Source organism: Saimiri boliviensis, chromosome 12 (genome assembly GCF_048565385.1).
Source record: "Saimiri boliviensis isolate mSaiBol1 chromosome 12, mSaiBol1.pri, whole genome shotgun sequence".
In the NCBI taxonomy this organism is placed as follows: Eukaryota; Metazoa; Chordata; class Mammalia; order Primates; family Cebidae; genus Saimiri; species Saimiri boliviensis.
The window spans coordinates 112,088,843-112,112,917 of record NC_133460.1 but is presented as its reverse complement, the minus strand read 5'-3'; the positions used below and the strand labels follow the sequence as shown (position 1 = coordinate 112,112,917).

At 46.8% G+C, this 24,075-nt stretch overlaps 1 protein-coding gene across 5 annotated transcripts in view; it reads left to right on the top strand.

Moving 5' to 3' along the window:
* Positions 1 to 16,647, top strand: part of MKI67 (marker of proliferation Ki-67) — a 29,963-nt gene extending 13,316 nt beyond the window's left edge. For 3 of the 5 annotated variants that reach the window (XM_074383082.1, XM_074383083.1, XM_074383081.1), the window contains 8 exons: positions 318 to 493; positions 1,473 to 1,779; positions 1,870 to 1,988; positions 2,098 to 2,269; positions 4,723 to 4,878; positions 5,809 to 12,659; positions 13,523 to 13,966; positions 15,992 to 16,647. In XM_074383082.1, coding sequence (XP_074239183.1) covers positions 318 to 493; positions 1,473 to 1,779; positions 1,870 to 1,988; positions 2,098 to 2,269; positions 4,723 to 4,878; positions 5,809 to 12,659; positions 13,523 to 13,966; positions 15,992 to 16,057 — 8,291 coding nt within the window. In that variant the 3' untranslated portion in view covers positions 16,058 to 16,647. The remainder of the gene's footprint in view (positions 1 to 317; positions 494 to 1,472; positions 1,780 to 1,869; positions 1,989 to 2,097; positions 2,270 to 4,722; positions 4,879 to 5,808; positions 12,660 to 13,522; positions 13,967 to 15,991) is intronic. The other 2 variants (XM_003922089.4, XM_003922088.4) reach the window with 1 other exon arrangement.
* Positions 16,648 to 24,075: the final 7,428 nt, after the last annotated feature.

Here is a 24,075-nt window from a genome sequence, read left to right as displayed (position 1 = left end):
TCTCCCACTGTCATCCCCCTACTCCAAGGTGAAAGCTACTGCTTCATACTCCTCTTTCACATGTCCACGCATAATGCTTCAGTGTTTTAAAGAAAGCCTCTGTACTGTCCAGTGGGAACTGGATGTCTTAGTGGCCTCTCCTGCCGTCCTTCAGGGACTCTTTGTGGCTTAAGCTTCCCCAGGATGGCAAGGATGGAGGAGTGCTGTAGGTGCTATGTTTCTATGACTTCACTTGGTTAGTCTTAATGCTCATGTGAAATAAATCACTAATCTTGGTATGTTTTTTCATTGCTCTTTCCACGTTTGTATTCATTTAGATAAGAGTGAGGGAATGCCTTTGAAAAGGAGGCGTGTGTCCTTTGGTGGGCACCTAAGACCTGAATTATTCGATGAAAACTTGCCTCCTAATACGCCTCTCAAAAGAGGAGAAACCCCAACCAAAAGAAAGTCTCTGGTAGTGCACACTCCACCTGTCCTGAAGAAAATCATCAAGGTGAGTTGAACAATTAGCATTCTCATTCACATCCAGCGGCTCACACACTGGGTCCATATTCCTTTCCAAATTCTGACACAGGTGGAATCATGATGAAGACCTTTATTTATTTAGGTTTTTAAGAAACACGTATTAAACAAGATGAAATAAAAGCTCATTGATGTGGGTGCCAGCAAAGGAGCCCCCGGGTCCCTGACCGTGGTGCTGATGACCAAGTAGCGGGAGTCCTTGGTACTGCCCTTTTAGTGCAGAAGTTCCTGGACATCCACACTTACAGCACCAGGTAATCACCTGCAGGCACTGTCACGACAGCCAATTACAAAAATTCTGGATACATCACCACATTGAGCCATAAGGACGCTTTTAGTTTCTTTTAGAGTTACAAGGCTATAGTTAAGGCATTTACCTGGTGTAAAGGAAAATCATCAATGGCACGTCAACATTTTACACCCTCAGCTTTTTAGAACGATTTGCTTACCTGTTCCTTTGCTGTGTTGTCTTTTCTGGGTTTTACACCCCTGGGAAGCCATGGCCCTGTAGCTTTGTAATAGGGCCTGGGCAGTCTTTCTTTTCTTCTCTTCCAAGCAGGAGCAGAAAGTGATGCCTGGCTCCATTTCCATTTTACACTGGTCCCAGGGGCAAGCAGCCTCCTTCCATGTGGACTGCCAGGGGCTGCATGCCCACGGCTGGTCTTTAATGGGGCTGAGATCAGACCCTGCCTGTCTTTAAACTGATCAGGATGTTTCTTCCATCTTTCTACCTGAAATGACCTCAGTTCAGACTTGGCTTGCTTCCAGTTCCTTTTTTTCCCTTAAATGACTGGGCCAGTCTCACCTCCACCATCGTCTTGAAAGACAGTGGCTTAAGGATTTGATGCTTCAGGATTTAAACAGCTGAAATTCTTAACAGGTCTTTATCAGTCATTCCAGTGATGTTACATCCTTGTTAAGGCTTCTTGTGAACAATTTTGTCTTATCAGGAACAGCCTCAACCATCAGGAGAACAACAGTCAACTTCAGAAATCCATTTGGAAGTGATGGCACAAAGCTTGGTCACAAGCCCTCCAGCCCCTAGTCCTAGGAAAACCCCAGTTGCCAGTGATCGTAGGTCCTGCCAAGCAGCCCCTGCTTCCAGCAGCAAATCTCAGACAGAGGTTTCTAAGAGAGGAGGGAGAAAGAGCGGCAACCTGCCTTCAAAGAGAGTGTCTCTCAGGCGCAGCCAACATGGTATTTTACAGATGATATGTTCCAAACGACGAAGCGGTGCCTCTGAGGCCAATCTCATTGGTTAGTCTTGCATTAGAACACATATGTTAAGGTGAATTTTTTCATGAATGCTGGTTTTTGAAAAGTTTCATCTTCTTTTCCCTTTGACAGTTGCAAAATCGTGGGCGGATGTAGTAAAACTTGGTGCAAAACAAACACAGACTAAAGTCGTAAAACATGGCCCTCAAAGGTCAGTGATCAAAAGACAAAGAAGACCTGCCACTCCAAAGGTAGGGGCCTCACCGGGAGCGGCTGCTTTACGATACCGGTGGCCGAAGCTTGCATTCAGTGTGGATTTCTGCTTTAATGTCTTGTTTACCTCTTTCCCGTTCTCTACAGAAGCCTGCGGGTGATGTTCACAGTCAATTTAGTACAGGCCATGCAAACTCTCCTTGTACCATAATAATAGGGAAAGCTCATACTGAAAAGGTACATGTGCCTGCTCAACCCTACAGAATGCTCAACAACTTCATTTCCAACCAAAAAAGGGACTTTAAGGAAGATCTTTCAGGTAAAAACACAGCCTTAGATCTGATACATCTTTTGACCCTACTATTTTTTATTGCGTTAATGTTTGGGTTGCTCTCTTTGTTTATCTGCTGTGAAAGGGATTGTAAAATAAACGACTGAGTCAACTTTCTGGGGTCATAGCATTCAGGGGAGATAAAGCTGGTTTGGCTTGCAAGGACAAGTCTCTGATAATTTTGGGGATCACATGTCCTGTGTGAAATAGGTGTGGGAATGTCAAATGCATATCTTTACCCTGGAGAGCAGCGTATACGTAGAAAGCTGGAAGGTGCTTTACAGGGAAGAGACATAACTTGTTACCTCCAGCTACACTAACAGTTTGTCCCAGGTGTCGATCAGTTGTTTATGAGCAACATTTTGCTTCTTCAGGATTTACTTTTTAGGCAGCTTAACTTTCTTGAAAGAAAGCCCTATGAGAAAATTCCTGTAAACAATTGATTATTGTAGAAATATTTGCACTCAATTCCCACTCTCAAGGAAGTGTGGCCTGACTTGCTAAAGTGGGGATGATTCAGCAGATGGGGCTGGCGGCAGGAGAGCGACTGTAGGTTTTGTGTTGTGTAATTTGCCCAGTAGTTTCTACCGTGTGCAGTTCGGAAGGGTGGTGGGAGTTGAACAGGGAAACTTTGTTTTTGTTTTCTGGCAGACTGAGTAGTTGTGAGAGTTGTACTCCTCTGTAATGGACGCAAGGTACCGTCTGATGAGTCAGATTTGAAGCAGTTGATTTATTTTTTTAAAAAAAACCAAGAAGACAGAAATGCAAAACCAAAACAAAAATATAGATATGTATCTAGGAGTAGGTTTATAAATGACGGACATGTATGAATGTTCTAATACGTATGTTACAAAATGTTAAAAACAAACCCTCAAAAATACTTTAAAAAAAAAACTGTTAAGTATTCAGTGTATGGGACAGTGGATTGTCCCCAGCATGCTTTCTTTTAAGATGTTTTCCTGGAGTCAAGCATTTCTCACCTGTTGGTCGGTATGAGTACATCTCATTGCAAAACAGCATCTGCTGAAGACTAAACCCTAGGCTTTAAGTAGAAGGGGAGACTTTTGTGAATGGACTGGTTTGGAAGGGAGGCTTCAGAACAGGCTTTCCCCGAACGCTTTGTGTATGGCTGTGAGGCTGAAATATCACTTGCATCCGATGAGGCCAGAATGATACGAGTAAGGAGAACATGGGGTGAGAGGAGTTTTGCAGAAAGTTACAACTTTTTTTTTTTTGAGACGGAGTTTCGCTCTTGTTACCCAGGCTGGAGTGCAATGGCGCGATCTCGGCTCACCACAACCTCCGCCTCCTGGGCTCAAGCAATTCTCCTGCCTCAGCCTCCTGAGTAGCTGGGACTACAGGCGTGCGCCACCATGCCCAGCTAATTTTTGTATTTTTAGTCGAGACGGGGTTTCACCATGTTGACCAGGATGGTCTCCATCTCTTGACCTCGTGATCCACCCGCCTCAGCCTCCCAAAGTGCTGGGATTACAGGCGTGAGCCACCGCGCCCGGCTGAAAGTTACAACTTCTATATAAACTGCTTTGTTACTATTTTTTTTCCTGAGATTATGCCAGTACTGCTTCTCGGTGTTAAAATGGAATGATAATGATAAGTAGATTTTAAAAATATATATGTATTTTTAAGTGACAGTACTAAAAATGGGCAGCCCTTTGTCATTTTCTAAAATGTGGGCACATGTTATTTGTACTTAAAACCTAGAACTGAGCACCCAAGAGTTTGAGAAGCATGAAGGCATTTGGATTTTATTTTATTTATTTATTTATTTATTTATTTATTTATTTGAGACGGGGTTTTGCTCTTGTTACCCAGGCTGGAGTGCAATGGCGCGATCTCGGCTCACTGCAACCTCCGCCTCCTGGGTTCAAGCAATTCTCCTGCCTCAGCCTCCTGAGTAGCTGGGACTACAGGCACGCGCCACCATGTCCAGCTAATTTTTGTAATTTTAGTAGAGACGGGGTTTCACCATGTTGACCAGGATGGTCTCGATCTCTCGACCTCGTGATCCACCCGCCTCGGCCTCCCAAAGTGCTGGGATTACAGGCTTGAACCACCGCGTCCGGCTTGGCATTTGGATTTTAGATCGCAGCCGGGAGGCCTGTAGGTCCTAGGAGTCCATCACCAGCTTCCGTGTGTGAGGACTAGTTAGGAAGACCTACCACAAAGGACAACTAACTTCATTTGTTTCCTTCCCAAGAAAAGCAAAGTAAAGAACGTAACATATCTTCTCTTTGCTCTCTTTTTTACACACTAAGTACATTATTAAGGGAATCACCCTTTTTATGAGGCCTATGCACCAGGAATTCTAGGGAGGAATCTACTATTATTTCACACTATTTGCATGTTACATGTGAGGACTGGTATGGTTGTTTGAATGGTAGCAATATGTTAATCACTTTTCAAATATTTTCATTTAACAGGAATAGCTGAAATGTTCAAGACCCCAGTGAAGGAGCAACCACAGCTGACAAGCACATGCCACACCGCTGTTTCAAATTCAGAGAATTTGCTGGGAAAAAAGGTTCAAGTAACTAATTCAGGAGAAGAAGCTTTGCTCCCCACCTCGGAGAGTTTTGGTTGGTTTTCTTTTTTCCTACCACGGTGATGTTTTGGGATGGGAACGAGCAGTATTATCTTTTGCACGCAGTAGAATATTACTTCTCCAAAACAAATGTTCCTGGCACAAAATGCCATTTCCATCTGCTCTGTTCTAATTGAAAGGGGGATTTCAATCAGCAGTTGAACTAACACTGGCATTCGTTGACTTACAGAGAATGAAAGACTCTGTTAATATGTGTAGATGACCTGTGGACACTTTTGGCTTCTTTAAGTAACCAGGAAGACATAGCAAAAAAGTACAATGATATCTCACCATACTTACATATAAATTATTCAAATTCAAAATTACTGCAAATTACAAAGCAGAAAGACAACAGTTTATATACTGTGCAATTATTCCTGCTAACCTTTTAGGTGGGAGCAGGCCCGGGTTGAGTGTGAGATGGGAGATGAGAATCTGTCTAATCTCTCATTTGGCACTGGTTACTGAGTTCCTGTCATAGAAAGAACAGCTTGCTACTCTGAAGATGTTTGCGGTAGGTGAATATTTCCTGTGTGATATGGACCCTAACGACACAAGGATAACCCATGTTATTTTATTGGTGATTTAAGGCAAGAAACAGCTGTTTGTTTCTAATGGTTAAAGAAAAAAAAATGCCTATATTAATGTCAGTGACACAGGGCATGGCAACTTTTGGAGCATCCTTCTTAAGCCATATTTTTGCCTTCTGTAATCCTTGTAGCGTCTAACTTTTGTTTAATGATGCCTTCACTGTAGCACTAAATAGCATTATTCTTAATTGTGCATGGCTTTTATATAAGACAGATTTATAGACACTTAAGTAGCCTCATATCGTTAAGTAGATATGAATTTAGTTTTTTACTGTATTTTATGAAGCTATAATACCAGATTGACATAAGACACTCATAAAATGTATTTATTATAGATGTTCTTATTTCAGGAGGAAATGCGTTCTTCAGTACACAGAATGCAGCAAAAGAACTGTCTGATAGCTGTTCTGTAAGCCCTACCTTAACACGGCCGAGTATTAGAGAAAATGGAAACACAGCAAAAACTCCCAGGAACACCTACAAAATGACTTCTGTGGCGATGAAGACCTCAGATGCCGAGACAGAGCCTTCAAAGACGATATCCAGTGCAAACAAGTTAAGAAGGTCTACCGAGCTCAGAAATGTACAGAAGCTACCTGCTGAAAGTAAGAGTGAAGACGCAAATGCTGGCGTTGTGAACCGCATCCCGGGAAGGTGTCAGAAGACATCACCACTGCAGTGGAAGAGAGGAGGAGAGATGAAGGAAATCGAAAGACCCTTCGAGACGTGTAAGGAAAATATCGAATTGAAAGAAAACGTTGAAAAGATGAAAGCCGTGAAGAGATCAAGAAGAACCTGGGGGCAGAGAGGTGAACGAGTGTCTGACCTAACCGACCTCAAAAGCTTGCCTGACACAGAACCCACGAAAGACAAGGCTCATGGCCAGGAGCTCCTCCAAACCCAAGATCATGCCGAGGCACCAGACAGTGAGAAGGGCAAAATCACTAAAACGCTCTGCAAGGCATTACAGCCAGAACCAACAGACACCCCAACACGCGTGAAGCAACGGCCCAAGACATCCCTGGGGAAAGTGGGTGTGAAAGAAGAGCGCCTTGCAGTCGGCAAGCTCACACAGACACCAGGGGAGACCACACACACACACACAGAGCCAGCAGGAGATGGAAAGAGCATTAGAACATTTAAGGAGTCTCCGAACCCAGTAGCCTATATAACTGGAATGAAGAGGTGGCCAAGAACGCCTAAGGAAGAGGCCCAATCACTGGAAGACCTGGCCGGCTTCAAAGAGCTTTTCCAGACACCAGGTCACACTGAGGAATCAATAACTGATGACAAAACTACCAACATACCCAGCAAATCTCCACCAGAGTCAGCGGACACCCCAACAAGCACAAAGCAACGGCCTAAGAGAAGTCTCAGGAAAGCAGACGCAGAGGAAGAATTCTTAGCACTCAGGAAACTAACGCCATCAGGCAAAGCCATGCACACACCCAAACCAGCAGCAGGTGCTGAGGAAGACATGAAAGCATTGATGGGAACTCCAGTGCAGAAACTGGACCTGGTAGGAAATTTACCTGGCAGCAAGAGACACCCACAGACTCCTAAGGAGAAGGCCCAGGCTCTAGAAGACCTGGCTGGCTTTAAAGAGCTTTTCCGGACTCCTGGTCGCACTGAGGAATCAGTGGCTGCTGGCAAAACCCCTGAAATGCGCTGCAAATCTCCACAACCAGACCCAGTGGACACCCCAACAAGCACAAAGCAACGGCCCAAGAGAAGTCTCAGGAAAGCAGACATAGAGGAAGAATTCTTAGCACTCAGGAAACTAATGCCATCAGCAGGGAAAGCCATGCACACACCTAACCCGGCAGTAAGTGAAGAGAAAGACATCAACACATTTGTGGGAACTCCAGTGCAGAAACTAGACCTGCCAGAGAACTTAATCGGAAGCAAGAGACGGCCACAAACTCCTAAGGAAAAGGCCCAGGCTCTAGAAGACCTGGCTGGCTTCAAAGAGCTCCTCCAGACCCCTGGTCACACTGAGGGAGCAGTGGCTACTGGCAAAACCACTAAGATGCCCTGCAAATCTTCTCCACCAGAATCAGCAGACACCCCAACAAACACAAGAAGGCGGCCTAAGACAACTTTGGGAGAAAGAGATGTAGAGAAAGAGCTCTTAGCCCTGATGAAGCTCACACAGACACCAGGGGGAACCACACACACAGACCAAGCACCAGGAGGTGAGGATACAGGCATCAAAGCGTTGAAGGAAACTGGTAAGCAGAAACTGGACCCAGCAGCAAGTGTAACTGGCAGCAAGAAGCAGCTGAGAACTCCTAAGAGAAAGGCCCAATCCCTAGAAGACCTGACCGGCTCGAAAGAGCTCTTCCAGACACCAGTAGGCACTGATAAGCCCACGACTGATGAAAACACTTCCAAAGTAGTCTGCAAATCTCCACAACCAGACCCAGTGGACACCCCAACAAGCTTCCAGGCACAGTCCAAGAGAAGTCTCAGGAAAGCAGATGTAGAAGAATTCTCAGCCCTCAGGAAACGAACATCATCAGCAGGCAAAGCCATGCACACACACAAGCCAGCAGTAGAAGATGAGAAAAACATTAATGCAGTTGTGGGAACTCCAGTGCAGAAACTGGACCTGCCAGAAAACTTGACTGGCAGCAAGAGACGGTCACAAACTCCTAAGGAAAAGGCCCAGGCTCTAGAAGACCTGGCTGGCCTCGAAGAGCTCTTCCAGACACCACATCACACTGAGGTATCAATGACTAATGAAAAAACTGCCAGGATAGCCTGCAACTCTTTACAACCAGACCCAGACAAAACCCCAGCAAGCTCCAAGCAATGGCTCAGGACATCCCTGGGGAAGGTGGGTGAGAAAGAAGAGCTCCTAGCAGTCGGCAAGCTCACACAGATGCCAGTGGGGACGACACACACACACGCAGAGTTAACAGGAGATGGCAAGAGCATCAGAGCATTTAAGGAGTCCCCAAAGCAGATCTTAGACCCAGCAGCAAGTCTAACTGGCAGCAAAAGGCAGCCAAAAAATTCTAAGGAAAAGGCTGAAGTCCCTGAAGACCTGGTTGGCTTCAAAGAGCTCTTCCAGACACCAGGTCACACTAAGGAATCAATGACTAATGAAATAACTACAAAAATACCCTACAGCTCTTCACCACCAGACCCAGTGGACACTCCAATAAGCTCCAAGCCACAGCCCAAGAGAAGTCTCAGGAAAGCAGATGTAGAAGAAGAATTTTTAGCATTTAGGAAACTAACGCCATCAGCAGGCAAAGCCACGCCCACACCCAAACCGGCAGGAAGTGAAGAGAAAGACATCAATGCATTGATGAGAACTCCAGTGCAGAAACCGGACCTGCCAGGAAATTTACGTGGCAGCCGGAGACGGCCTCAAACTCCTAAGGAAAAGGTCCAGGCTCTAGAAGACCTGACTGGCTTCAAAGAGCTCTTCCAGACACCATGCGCTGATAAGCCCACGACTGACGAGAAAACCACCAAAATACCCTGCAAATCACAACTGAACCCAGTGGACACCCCAGCAAGCACAAAGCAACGACCAAAGAGAAGTCTCAAGAAAGCAGACATAGAGCAAGAATTTTCAGCACTCGGGAAACTAACACCATTAGCGGGGAAAGTCATGAACACACCTAAACCAGCAGTTGGCGAAGAGAAAGATAGCGCCTTTGTGGGGACTCCAGTGCAGAAACCGGACCTGCCAGGAAATTTACGTGGTAGCAAGAGACGGCCACAAACCCCTAAGGAGACGGCCCAGGCCCATGCTCTGGAAGAATTGGCTGGCTTCAGAGAGCTCTTCCAGACACCAGGTCACACTGAGGAATCAACAACTACTGACAAAATTGCAAAAGTATCCTGCAAATCTCCACAACCAGACCCAGTCAAAACCCCAACAAGCTCCAAGCGACGGCTCAAGACATCCCTCGGGAAAGCAAGTGTGAAAGAAGAGGTCCTAGCAGTCGTCAGACTCACGCAGATGTCAGGGGAGACCATGCACACACACACAGAGCCAGCACGTGATGGCAAGAGCATTAGAACATTTAAGGAGTCTGCAAAGCAGATGCTGGACTCAGCAGACTATGTAACTGGGATGAAGAGGTGGCCAAGAACACCTAAGGAAGAGGCCCAATCACTAGAAGACCTGGCTGGCATCAAAGAGCTTTTCCAGACACCGGGTCACACTGAGGAATCAAAGACTGATGACAAAATTACCAACATACCCTGCAAATCTGCACCACCAGAGTCAGTGGACACCCCAACAAGCACAAGAAGGCGGCCCAAGACACCTTTGGGGAAAAGGAATGCAGTGGAAGAGCTCTCAGCCCTGAAGAGGCTCACAAAGACACCAGGGGGAACCACACACACAGACCAAGCACCAGGAGGTGCGGATACAGGCATCAAAGCGTTGAAGGAAACTGCTAAGCAGAAACTGGACCCAGCAGCAAGTGTAACTGGCAGCAAGAGGCAGCTGAGAACTCCTAAGAAAAAGGCCCAATCCCTAGAAGACCTGACCGGCTTGAAAGAGCTCTTCCAGACACCAGTAGGCACTGGTAAGCCCAGGACTAATGAGAAAACTACCAGAATAGCCTCCAAATCTCCACAACCAGACCCAGCGGACACCCCAACAAGCTTCCAGGCACAGCCCAAGAGAAGTCTCGGGAAAGCAGACATAGAGGAAGAATTCTTAGCCCTCAGGAAAACATCAGCAGGCAAAGCCATGCACACACCCAAACCAGCAGCAGGTGCTGAGGAAGACATGAAAGCATTGATGGGAACTCCAGTGCAGAAAGCGGACCTGCCAGAAAATTTACCTGGCAGCAAGAGACAGCCACAAACGCCTAAGGAAAAGGCCCAGGCTCTAGACGACCTGGCTGGCTTTAAAGAGCTCTTCCAGACGCCAGGCACAGACAAGCCCACTACTGACGAGAAAACTACCAAAATGCACTGCAAATCTCCACAACCAGATCCAGTGGACACCCCAACAAGCACAATTCAACAGCCCAAGAGAAGTCTCAGGAAAGCAGAAGTAGAGGAAGAATTTTCAGCACTCAGGAAGCTAACGCCATCAGCACGCAAAGCCATGCACACACCGAAACCAGCAGTAAGCGATGAGAAAAACATGAACACATTTGTGGAAACTCTAGTGCAGAAACTGGACTTGCCAGGAAATTTACCTGGTAGCAAGAGATGGCCACAAATTCCTAAGGAAAAGGCTGAGGCTCTCGAGGACCTGGCTGGCTTCAAAGAGCTTTTCCAGACACCAGATCACTCTGAGGAATCAATGACTGATGACAAGATCACAGGAGTATCATGCAAATCTCCACAGCCAGAGCCATTCAAAACCTCAAGAAGCTCTAGGCAACGGCTCAAGGTATCCCTGGTGAAAGCGGGCATGAAAGAAGAGCTCCTCACAGTCGGCAAGCTCACACGGACGTCAGGGAAGACTGCACAAACACAAACAGAGCCAACAGGAGGTAGTAAGAGCATCAGAGCCTTTAAGGAGTCTCCAAAGCAGATCATGGACCCAGCAGCAAGTGTAACTGGTAGCAGGAGGCCGCTGAGAACTCGTAAGGAAAAGGCCCACGTTCTGGAAGACCCAGGTGTCTTCAAAGAGCTCATTCCAGCACCAGGTCACACTGAAGAGTCCATGACTACTGATAAAAACACCAAAATTCCCTGCAAATCTTCCCCACCAGAGCCAGCAGACACTGCCAAGAACACAAAGAGATGCCCCAGGACACGTCTCCGGAAAGAAGTGAGAGAGGAGCTCTCAGCAGTTCAGAAGCTCACACAAACATCAGGGCAAAGCGCACATACACACACAGAACCAGCGAGTGATGGTGAAGGCATCAAAGTCTTCAAGCAACGTGCCAAGAAGACACCGACCCCAGGAGGAGAGGAACCCAGCAGGAGAAGGCCAAGAGCACCTAAGGCAAAGACCCGAGCCCTGGAAGACCTGGCTGGCTTCAAAGAGCTTTCTGAAACACCAGGTCACACTCAGGGATCACTGCCTACTGGCAAAGCCGCTAAAATGCCCTGCAAATCTCCCCCACTAGAACTAGTAGACACCAGAACAAGCACCAAGCGGCATCTCAGGACACATGCCCAGAAGATAGAAGTGAAAGAAGAGCCATCAGCAGCCGGCAAGTTCACACAGACATCAGGGGAAACGGCGGACGCAGACAAAGCATCAGTAGGTAAAGATAAAGGCATTAAAGCATCTAAGGAATCCGCAAAGCAGACACTGGCTCCAGCAGCATGTGTAACTGGCAGCAGGAGACGGCCAAGAGTACCCAGGGAAAATGCCCACGCCCTAGAAGACCTGGCTGGCTTCCAAGACCCAGCACCAGCTCACCCTAAAGAATCTCTGACTGATGACAAAACCACTGAAATAACCTGCAAATCATTGCCAGAACCAGTAGACACTGCAACAAGCTCAAAGAGACGGCCCAGGACACGTGCCCAGAAAGCAGAAGTGAAAGAAGAGCCCTTAGCAGCCGGCCAGCTCACACCGGCATCAGGCAAGACCACGCACACCGACAAAGAACCAGCAGGTGAAGGCAATGGGGTGAAAGCATTTAAGCAACCCGCAAAGCGGAAGCTGGACCCGGAAAATGTCACTGGCAACAGGAGACGGCCACGAGCACCTAAGGAAAAGGCCCAACCCCCAGAAGATCTGGCCAGCTTTCAAGAGTTCTCTCAAACACCAGGCCACACTGAGGAGCTGGCAAATGGTGCTGATAGCTTTACGGGCACTCCAAAGCAAACATCTGTCAGTGGAAAACCTCTAAAAATATCCAGAAGAGTTCTTCGGGCCTCTAAAGTAGAACCCGTGGGAGACCAGGTAGGCACCAGAGACCTTGTAAAATCACAAAGGAAAGGCAACTCTTCCCTGCCCCCACCGCCCTGCAAGAGGGGATGTGGAAAAGATGGAAGAGTCACAGGAACCAAGAGGCTGCGCTTTATGCCTGTGCCAGAGGAAATCGTGGAGGAGCTGCCGGCCAGCAAGAAGCAGAGGGTTCCTCCCAGGGTGAGAGCCAAGTCACCCGAACCCTTGGTCGTCATGAAGAGAAGCTTGCGAACTTCTGCAGAAAGAAGTGAACCTGTGGAAGAGCCAAACAGCCACAGCATGAACACCAACAAAGAAGAACACAAATTACAAGACTCGGTCCCTGCAAATAAGGTGAGAGGGAGGGAGTATTACAGCATCACTCAATATCATCTTGGATAGTTGTCAATTTCTGTGTTATAATTTGCATGTAATCTGACTTTATAAGTGGTTATCCTTTCCCCAAACGGTTTCATTCAACACAGTGAATAACTGCAGACCACGGCAAAGAATCTTCTTGGGATCCGTAGAAGGAGTAGACTAATTTGGGAAAAGAACTAGTCAAAAATGATTAATGCAAACTTGTTTCTCAGGAGCCAAATGAGTAATGTTCATCTTCAGATGTTTAAAAAATTTATCAGAGGACAGGTGGGTGGTTCAGTTCTGTGTTCTAGATACTATCACTAGTACTGGGTTAAAAATACTATCTATGTCACTGTTTTAACTATCAGAACAGTATCAACAGGGAGTGCGTATTCTTGAGAAGGTCTAAACTGTCTGGACTGTTAGATAGAGAGGTTCCTGCTACATGCAGAGAAGTTTGGAAAAACCCCAGAAATGACACTTTCCTATTCCGTCTTAGCAGTGATCGTTAAAGGAATAGAAATTCATGTACTCCCTGTAAATGAATGAATAACGGAGCTTCTTTCTATAATGTAAACTGTAAAAATTAGATTTGACCAATATCTCATTAGGCATCGTGATTGAAATTTATCCTGAATTCCTTATTTATAATTTGTCAGCATAGACAGTCATTTCTCCATAGGAACAAAGTACCAAGGCGTTACCTTAGATGCTAGGTCTCTTAGAAAATTCATCAGTGGGTAATTTTCAAATGATTTCTCCTTTTAGTTTACTGTTGATTGTTCTCCCTGTTCAATTTTGAAGTTTGTTTTGCTAATTATTGGAATTTTGTGGATGTCTTCTCATTTCTTTAGGGAATGTCTCTGCGTGCCAGACGCCAAAAGAAGACAGATGTAGAACAGCCTACAACTGAGGTCCTTATATTAGCAGAAAGAATGAAAGTAAACAGAAATGCAAAGAAGCCCATGAAGACCTCCCAAGAGATGGACATGCAGAGTCCAGATGACGGAGCCCAGAAAGCCATACCTAGAGGCAAAGCCGGTGAAAACAAAAGGTGCTTGAGGTCTGTTAGACAGAATAAGAGCTCCCAGCCTAAGGTGGCGGAGGAGAGTGAAGGGCCGAAGAGCACGGGGATTCTCGTGCAGAATCAGGAAGGGAAAGGAGAAGCAGGACCTTCAGACTCCGTGCATTTGAGATCAAGGAAGACCAAAAGCCAGTCTGCAGCAAGCGCTTTGGAGAGTGAATCTGCACAGAGAGTCACGCGGGGTGTCAAGAGGTGTGCAGAAAATCCGAAGAAGGTAAGCCATTTACCATTTTTCTTTTTTCAAAGAGACAGAATGTTTTGACGTATTTTTGCCCAAGGTTGCAAAGGTAAACCAAAAACATTAACAGCACTCTGCCAGCTCCCAGTTACATTAGTGGAAGGAATATTAAGCTAAGACATATATTTTGTCATTTTAGTTCTATTTTGTTGTGTTTGTTTTGAGAATTCCACGTAAAATAGCAAATTCACATTATGAAGACTTTCTTCAGGAAGAAAAGGAATTTGTCTAGTGGCTAATTTCTGACTGCTTATGATGTATCTCATGACACAATTGTAGGTAGATGTCTTCAGCCTTTCTGTAGTTCACAAAAATCTATTGAAAGAGAAAAGTTATTTCCGAAAAACAAAACCAAACAAAACCAACCAACCAACCAAACAAACAAACAAAAAAACAACTATTGAAAGAGAAAATTTTCCAAGGAATTCTTTGGAAAGGTGGAAGGAACAGAGGTTGAGGCGTCCCTGAGGCACACACCCATTATGTGAGAGTTCCTGATCAGTGGGAGGTGCCTCTGCCCTCCACCCCTCCTCCAGCCAGAGACTGCCTAAGCTAATGAGCTTTAAGTGCTACGGAAATCACATCAAGTTTAGCCACTCATAATTACTATCACGTGGACAAATCCATAATAAGGATTAAATTTCATTAGTGTTCTTTTGGGGAATACTTGGTTTAGCTAAAATAAAGATAGGTTGAATTGCTACCTTTTTGTGAGTGGTATAAATTTAATTCTTAGCACACACAAAATTTGGGCCTTAAACTGCCATATTTTGAGTTCAGCAAGCGAAACTCATGTAGCAATAACCTCTCAGATACAGAATTCTGGCGAGTACAGCTGTCCACTGACAGACCGTCTTCAGCACAAACTAGGACGCTTCAGCTACCAAGAAGATGAAAGGTTCCCAGGTGTCCCCGGTACCTGCTACATAGCCAGGCAGCCAGACACACAAGTCCCCCTTCGACTGGCTGCCTGGCTATGTAGCGGGAAGTCCTAGTTGGGAAATGCCTATAGCTGTTCCATAGAGGGAAGAGGAGGAGAGGCTCAGGGAGGACGCTGATGCCCACGCCGGTGTCCTAAGTCAGAGACTGTACTTCTGGGACAGGCCGGAAGCAGAAGACACCTGATAGTGCCAGACAGGGTCCTAGAGATCACAGGGACACCGGGTACACAGCTGATGTGGGTCGGCACGTTGTCCCGTTCAGTCTTACATCAAACTCAGGCTCCAAACCCTTGCCAAATTCACGTTCTGGAAGGTGCGGCTTTATCAGAATGAAACCAAAGAAGGGTAAAAGCAAATCTTTTAACTAGGGTGATTCCTAAACACAGGGTAAACAGGCCTGGCTCAGCCTGATGTGTGTTCTGCTGGGGTCGTTCCAGCCCTTTCTCACACGCAAGCACCCGGGAGACCTCCGACACGCTCCTCTATCGCTGTGTTCTTCACTGGGTGTTGGTAGGCCCGGAAAATGCATATGTAAGATAGATTTTTTTCCAGTAAGAAGCTTATAGCCATGTTTTTCACCATGGTCCCCCCCGCGCTTAGCCAAGAGGTGAAAAACACTGCAAGAGTGACAGCCAAGGCCGGTCCCCATCCATGCGAGGTGGGGATGGTTCTGTCCACAGGGGCTGCTCGGTTTAGGAGAACCAAAAGACTCGATCCTGGTTGAGCTCACTTTTTCTGAGCGACATTGTTTAGTTTTTGAAAATGTGTGCATTGATGAAGAAATTTTATTATTTGTCAGCTTAAAAATGCATTAGGAACTTTTGTATGAAAAGATCACAGTATTTAAGTGTAAAAAACTGCATAATAAAAGCAGTTTAAGTCAAGAAAAAAACAACCCTAATGGAATATGTTTTAAAACTTATTTCCAACCTCAAAATCAATTTTCTACAACTAAGGACCTGCGTAATACCTAGCATGCCTTTGGGGTTTTGCAGAGGAGGGTCCATTATGAAAATGGGTGTTTAAATGACTTAAGAGTTCTGTTCTTCTTCCCACACAGGCTGAGGACATTGTATGCATCAAGAAAATAAGAACCAGAAGTCACCAGGACAGTGAAGATAATTAACACAAAAATCTAACGGGGAAAAAATATAATAAAGTTAGTTTTGTGATAAGTTCTAGTACAGTTTTTGTCATAAATTGAAGTGAATTCTGTAAGTAAAGCTGTCAGTCTGCGTAAGGGGAGAGAACTTGGGGTATGCTGGACCTGAATGAGCTTCTTCAGCTTCGCTGGGAGCAGTGCGGGGCTCCCGGATGAAGAACAGTTGAACATGGGAGGCTTCGGGAAGGAGTCTGAGCCGAGGTTTGTCCTCGGCTTTGCAGAATGAAGCGTTGGGGTCCTTCACGCACCCACAGCCACCCTACAGCAGCCGTCACTGTGACCCCTGCCACACTGTGTCACTGTTTAAGTGTTCGCCTGTGTCCTCCAGCGCACGATGGCGGGAACGTCCATCCTCAGCTGTCCCAGCACCGAGCAGGCACTCGGGAAACACGAATGCATGGGTGAGTGCACCGAGGAGTGGAACTTCCAAGAGCTGTCTTTCTAATGGCTAGGGGGCATTTGGTCCCCACATTGAGGCTGTTGGACATCTGCACAGGACAGTCCTATTTTTTTGTGTCCTTTCCTTTCTGGAAATAAAGTTGTGCTTTGGAGGATGACTTGTGAACACATCTCTAGGGACCAAGAGTGACCTTCTGTAAGGAGTGGCTCATGGCTTGCCTTTGTCTCTTGGGAGTGCTTTTGCAAACAGGGCTGCTCTCACCTGAGACGGCCTCCCGCCACGGGATCTCAGTCCCGGCCACAGTTCGTCTCAAATTCAAACTGTGGCTCCTCATCTTCACCTCTCCAGCTTACCTGTTACTGAAAGCTCCGGAAGTTGACTGGCTCTGCTCCCGCCTGTTCTCTTTCTGACTACGTGGCAGCCTGATGCCACCTGGTACATGAAGTGACACCAGTACTCTGAAAAGCATCCTTGTCCTTGGAAGGACTGAGCACTCAGCCCCTTCAGCCACAGTTTCAGGATTGCATCCTTGTAAGCTGTTGCCTCCGAAATCTGTTTTGAAGCCCAGACTTCTTTCTCCAGCTTCAGACCCATAGACATAACTGTTATTCATCTCCATTTACTTTCTACTTTGTCCCCTGTTCTCTCTATGCTCCCCTAATCAGAGAATAGCGCCCCCCCCAACCCCACCGCCGCCGCCAGGTCACCTGTTTGGACTCCCCTATTCACCCACCTTACCTGATGGAGGTGAGGATGGCACACCTGACTGGGTAGCTGTCCCCCAGCGTGTGCCCTATGCAGGCAGTGCCCTGTCTCCACACTTGTCTCCCCAGTGTCTGGCGAGGAGCCAGGTAACATCATTAATGAATGCATTAATGAATGCAGAAATCAGTGCTATTGGCTTGTGCTATATTGGCTGCCATGAGAGTATTGATAGCGTCCGGGATCAGAAGGAGAATGACATTCTGCTGGAGGGAGGGAATAGGAAGGGGTAGGGAGGAGACATCTGAGGGCTCTACAGGCTGCAAAGGGGACAGGGATGGCACCAGAGCAAAGTGGGGGAGGATATTCAAGGAAGAGCAGCTCTTCGTCGAGGCGCTCTGGAAGGTGTGAGGCATAAATGCTTCCTTCTAGTTAGCCCAGCTTCAGAACCTTGAGTAGGAATGTTGCTGTGATCAGGTTGTTCTAACACTTCAGACTTAATAGTAATTATGAACCTCACATTAGAAAAATGTCATCCAGCCATATGCCTGTCGAGTGGAACATTCTGTTTAGTAGGAAAATCCTTAGAGTTCAGTGTTTTTTTTCTTTTTTTTTTTTTTTTTTGAGACGGAGTTTCGCTCTTGTTACCCAGGCTGGAGTGCAATAGCGCGATCTCGGCTCACCGCAACCTCCGCCTCCTGGGTTCAGGCAATTCTCCTGCCTCAGCCTCCTGAGTAGCTGGGATTACAGGCACGTGCCACCATGCCCAGCTAATTTTTTGTATTGTTAGTAGAGACGGGGTTTCACCATGTTGACCAGGATGGTCTCGATCTCTTGACCTTGTGATCCACCTGCCTCGGCCTCCCAAAGTGCTGGGATTACATAGAGTTCAGTTCTAACCAGAAATCTCGCTGAAGTGTGTCAGCTCCTTTTCTCACCCTGGTAAGTACAGTATTTCAAGAGCACGCTAAGGGTGGTTTTCATCTTACAGGGCTGTTGATGACTGATTAGAAACGTTCATCCAAGGGCTGCCCCCATGTTTAGTAGATGGAGAACACTTCCACACAACACGTCTTCACTTGGTGGTGGTGGGGAGGGGGGATCTGACAAATGCCTCTTCCTCTAGGCTGACTGAGAACAAATACCCACCTATTCCCACTATGGCATGGTCACTTCTCTGAGCTTCAGTTTCTGAGTGAATTTCTGTGTGATAGGACATTCCCAACAAATAGAAGCTGTTTTGACTTTTTCGCCGCCAAAGGCGATCTGGCCCCCAAGCCTTTCCTGAGCGTTCTTTCTTTTTTTTTTTCTTTTTTCTTTTTCTTTCTTTCTTTCTTTTTTTTTTTTTTTTTTTTTTTTTTGACTGAGTTTCTCTGTGTCACCAGGCTGGAGTACAGTGGTACTATCTCAGCACACTGCAAACCGCTTCCTCCTGGGTTTATAGTGATTCTCCTGCCTCAGCCTCCTGAGTAGCTGGGACTACAGGTACCCACCACCATGACTGGCTAATTTTTGTGTTTTTAGTAGAGATGAGGTTTCACCATGTTGGCCAGGATGTCTCGGTCTGTTGACCTAGTGATCCACATGCCTCAGACTCCCAAAGTGCTAGGATTACAGGTGTGAGCCACTGCACCCACCATCCCCTGCCTCGATTAGCCAGGCACCCCCAGCCACCACATGCCCCTTCTGTTTCCCCTGCTTGGAACTTTCCCTCCTGCCCCACCAAGATCATTTTATCCAGTACTGAGCTCAGCTAAAGGGAGCCTTCTTCCCTGTGGGTGCCCTCACCCCCATGCCTGTTGTTCAGGATGGGGCAGGTCCCTCCTTTGCCTGGAATTGTTCTGTACCTCTGTAGCATGTAGCACTGTGGAAGGTAACCCACTGAGTCTCCGGCTCCCCTCCTGGGGTGGTAGGTTTTGTTCATTCACGAGGGCCGACTGTATTTCCTGGTTACTGTATCCCAGTGACCAGCCCCAGGAGATGTCCAATAAAGTGTGTGATGAAACGGTCTTGAAACCCTGGTGTTTTTATTATGGAGAGAGTGGGGGTGGGGCAGACAGGCTAGTGTGAGAGACTGGTTCATGACGTTCTGTTTTCCTTTCTTCAACAACTTGGCTGAATGGTCATTTTCTCTCTTGGCCAGTAAGTCATCGCAGCCGCTTTTAGTCCTGCGGGAGCCGCCCGCTGTGTTCTGAGAACTACCTGCAACCGAAGCCGTGTCTGCCTTGTTGGAAGAGGTGCTGAGTCGAGGGGCAGGGATTTGACCCAGAGCAGCCCCAAGTCAGCAGATGAAAGTACGTGCCCTGGCTTTCCTCTGGTGACCCCGATTTGACGTGGATCCTGGGAGTGAATCTACGGGCAGGTTTTAGGGGCAGGAGCCTGCGGTAGGGCGATTATTGCTGAAGAAGAGGCCTTGCTGTTGGAGCAGGAGAAAAGTTAGCAGGTGGGTGCACCTGGGGCTCATCACCATCGGGAGAGGCTGAGGAGGAAGGCAGGGAGAACAGTGCTCAGTGCTCAGTCTCGTCAGGGACGAGGGTTCAGGCCCCAGCCCACACCCTGGGCTGTCACTGAGAGTCAACATGGCAAACGGCGACTCCATAAAGCAAACTGTAGCTACGTAACTAAAAATGATTTCATGCAGCTGGGATCCTACCGTGCACTGGGCTTCCTGGAAAAGTCCTCTAGACTAGCCGCAGGAATCTCCTGGCACTCTGGTTACAGCTGGAGAAGCTGATTGCCATGCTGTGCAGATGCTCCAGACCCCCAAGGCATCTCCAGGACACAGTCACCAAACCCCCATCCTGGTATCCCTGGCATTGAGTGCCATGCAGGCACATAACCCTCCGTAATGTGGCAATGTGGATTTCATTGCTATTGCTCTTCCTGAGAAAACAAAAGTGCCCATGATGTGTGGCAGGAAACCCCTCCCACAGCGTGCGCGGTGATTTCAGGAAGGAGCTTTGGTTTGTTGTGTCTTGCTCTGCGAGGGCCCCAGTCAGCTTCGTACGCTTCAGCCTATCTCAGGCAGTCCCACATCTGTGACATCAAGCCCTGAGCCAGGTAATTGGACTTGGATACCTGCTTGACCCATCTCTCAGTGGGGTTCCTGAGCAGCCTCCGCAACCCAACCTCCCAGGGGGAGCTCTTGATGTCACCTGAAGAATAAACAAACAAAAACTATATTGACAGCATAGTCCCAGGTCTCGGTGACAGGAAAGCAGGAGAGGCAACCCGCCTTTGACTGGAAAGGCTCTGACACCTGTGTATGTCACTGCAGACATAGAGCTGGTGCAGGCCTGTCTACTCTCATAGGTCAGAGTGTTCTAAAATCTATCCTGGCCCTTGTCTGTCTGCCAGGTGATCCTTTAATCATTTGCAAAATTGATGTGATGTCTGGCGTGCATTCCACACCTTTGCGCAGTGTAAATTCCTAGAGAGAGTTTAGACTTCGGAGTCAAATGCTTGGGTGTAAATTCTAGCTTGTCTAATTTGCTGCTGTGTGAACTTAGTCATTTAACTTTGCTAGACAATTTCCCATCCGTAAATGAGGCTGTTCAGTACCTGAGCACATAGCATTGTTGAGAAGATTCAATGAGACAATATGTGTAAAACACTTAGCATTTTACTCAAAGCTTGGTAAGCATCAATACATGCTAATTATCATCATCATCAGAGGATGAATATATTTATTAGATGACTGAAGCTCCAAGATACTTCCCGTGGCTCATAAATTCTTCATTGCTAGTGATTTCTCTATGAGAAGGGGAAGGAAGAATCTGGAACATAATAGCACTGTATAGCCAGGGGCAGTGGCTTACACTTGTAATCCCAGCACATTTGGAGGTGAAGGCAGGAGAATCACTTGAGGCCAGGAGTTCAAGATCAGCCTGAGCAACATAGCAAAACCCCATCTCTACAAAAAAAAAAAAAAAATAGCTGGGCATGGTGGCACATACCTGTAGTCCTAGCTACTTGGGAGGCTGATATGGGAGGATTGCTTGAGCCCAGGAGGTCAAGGCTGCAGTGAGTTATGATTGTATCGCTGCAGTCCAGTCACTTAATATTTGACTTTCACATATTAACCTCCCTAACATCAGGATTATCATGAACTTGGTGGGATGTTACAGGAATAAACAGCAGCATTTTTGCTTTCTTAGCAGAATATAAAGTGATTTTGACTATGGTAGTCCTGGATTTGATGCTATACCAGGAGTTTGACTGTTGGTCATAAGAACAATGTGTATGTTTCTGTAACTATACAAATTTAAATTGCAGAGTGTTGTCTGTTTTGAGATGTACTCCAAAGTTATCCGTGGGTTGAGATGGGGAGGGGAGTTAGGAAAAGGGCTGAATGCATATAGACTCTTGATGTATTTCTGTTTGGTTTGAATGCTTATAGCAAACATGTCTCCCTGTATTGCTGGTATTGTCCCATCCTTTGAGACAAGGGGCAGTTGGTTCTGTTAGACCCTGGACCACGGCAGATTCCTTGGGTGTTCTGCGTCACCGCCTCGGATGCTCCTCCGATTTTGGCAACAGTATGCCCACAAGTGGGGCATGCATATGTCAGGGAGCTGGCAGCCTTGGAACCAACCTTCCACCTGGTGGACGAGAGCCACGGGTCAATGCTCCAGCATCCTGCCGCTTCATGCAGGAGATGTGGGGAGACCCCTTACGCATCTCGGCAGAGTGGAGTTCCCAGTGTGGTCTCAATAATGCTTCTCTGAGTTGCTTGCTGAGATGCATACCCTAACCAGTGCCTTCGGCTGCCTACCTGTGTCTCCTGAGGTCCCTCAGCACTCAGTGCCCTATCTGTGTGTTTCTGTTGACAGGGGCTATCTTTGAGGCTGGTCTAGCAATTGTACTTTTGCAGACCTCAGCTCCTTCTGCAGCGTTGGGCTCAGGCTGGGCTATTTGCGTTTGTTGGCCCCTGGTGGATGCCCAGTTGGTGACTTCCTCTACGCCTCCTCCACACCTCCTTTTCCTTGGACCCCTCTGCCACTCCCCATTGCGTCTGTACCTTCATGCGTCCAGGTCTGCTTACCCCAGGGGAAGAGCCAAGACCACATCCACAGCAGAGTGGCTGCTGCCTGTCTAGGATGGAACATTGGGACCCACAGACCCATAGGGAGAAACCAGTAACAAAAGGGTCCGCAACAGCAAATGCCATCTCATAGCAGGTGATTTTTCCCCCCTACAGGAATGAAATTAAGAGATTTGAAGAAAAAGACACAGGCTGATAGTCAAAGTAAAGGTTTATCCTTGCGTCAGAATGGTTTAAATCTTGCAATTTGCATATACAAATAATTCAGCAACATTCACTGGCATTATAATCAGAGCAAGATCAAATTATAAACGTAATCAAAGAAAATATGATAGTTGAAACTGTAATAACATACATATATTATAAAGATTGCACATAAATTAAACACAACTTAGCTGAATAAACAAAAAAGTATCAGTAATCATACACTTAAAAGAATAACATGGGTATGTCTCCAAATGCTGAAACACAGGTGTCAGGCTCATTTTAAAAAGTGTTTAAAAACACATAAAAATACCTTTTAAAACACTGGTATGCATTCTTCATTCATATAGCACATGGAGAGAAACCGTAAAGGCAGTCACACAGTGACCAGTATCACACACAGATCAGAATGGTCAGCTTCTAATCACTATTTGGCATTTGAACGCAACTGCATGCAACAGAGGAAAAGGTGAAAGGAACACGGGTGTCGGTACTGGGCTGTTTGGGGCTGTTTTGTTATGTACAATGGACTTTCTTTGACTGAAGGAAAGAAGAGATTGCCTTTCCAGGTTGCACAGAGACAATATGGAGTCCCCCAGGGATTGATTCCCCGCAGCGCGCGTTGCTTTAAGGCCCAGGAGATTGTGTGAACAGGGGCCTCGGTAGAGGCCATGAGGCTGTAATGACCGGCCCCTCTAAAAGGCTGATGCTGCCCTGGGTGGTGAAGGGGAGAGTCCCGCAGCCTGGGGAAGTGGCTTCTGCTTTGTTTCTGGAATGGAAAAGGTTTGGGAACAGGCAGAACCCCTGCAGCAGACACCTGAGGTTGATCTAAAGGGACAGGAAAAACCACGAGCAGGGCCCTTTCCTGAGGGCACCCTGAAAAGGTCTACCTTAAAGGTACTTCTTGATACAAGAGATGCCAGTTAGACCATTAAAGGGCTTCAAGGATTCTGACAGAGGGCTCCTAGACATGAACCAAAGCCTGTGCCCCTTGACTTTGACTTTGAACTCTCAAATGAATTACCAGAGTAACGCCACCTTCATCCTAGCAAGCTGGCTCTGTTTCTAGGGTTCAGGTGCTGAACGGAAGCTTATTTCCCTCTCTTCTCCTTCAGTCAAAAAAAGGCTTTGGGCTTGGAATTTTAACGATGAAAACAAAAGAGACCTGGCAAGCCTCAAAAAGCTCCCTTTTCCTCTTCCACCGAGATGCCGAATCATTGTACAGAGAATGAGGGAGGAGCGCATTCCTCAGTGCAGCCTAGACATGCCGCTGGTGCGGATGGCAGTCACAAGTGTGCCTGCATCCTTCCAGCGGGATACCAAGTCTTGCCCTTGGATGGGGCCCGGAGCCGTGGAGTGGGCAAGAAGCTTGATTCCCTGTGAGCCTATTAGAACCATGTGTCCTGGGGTTGCATTTGCGCACACCATCATGAATAGGGGACGAGCGCTGCAACACGAGGGTGTGATCAGTTATCAGGGAAAATGTCAAATAAGGCCTTTATATCGCTTTTAAAAAACAAAAGATGGACCAAAAAATGCACGTGGTAAATGCTTTTAGAAGTAAGGTAGGCCAGATAACTTCTTGTGTATATTGTGCTCATCTGCTGGGTGCCTAATGGCCATAGAAAGATA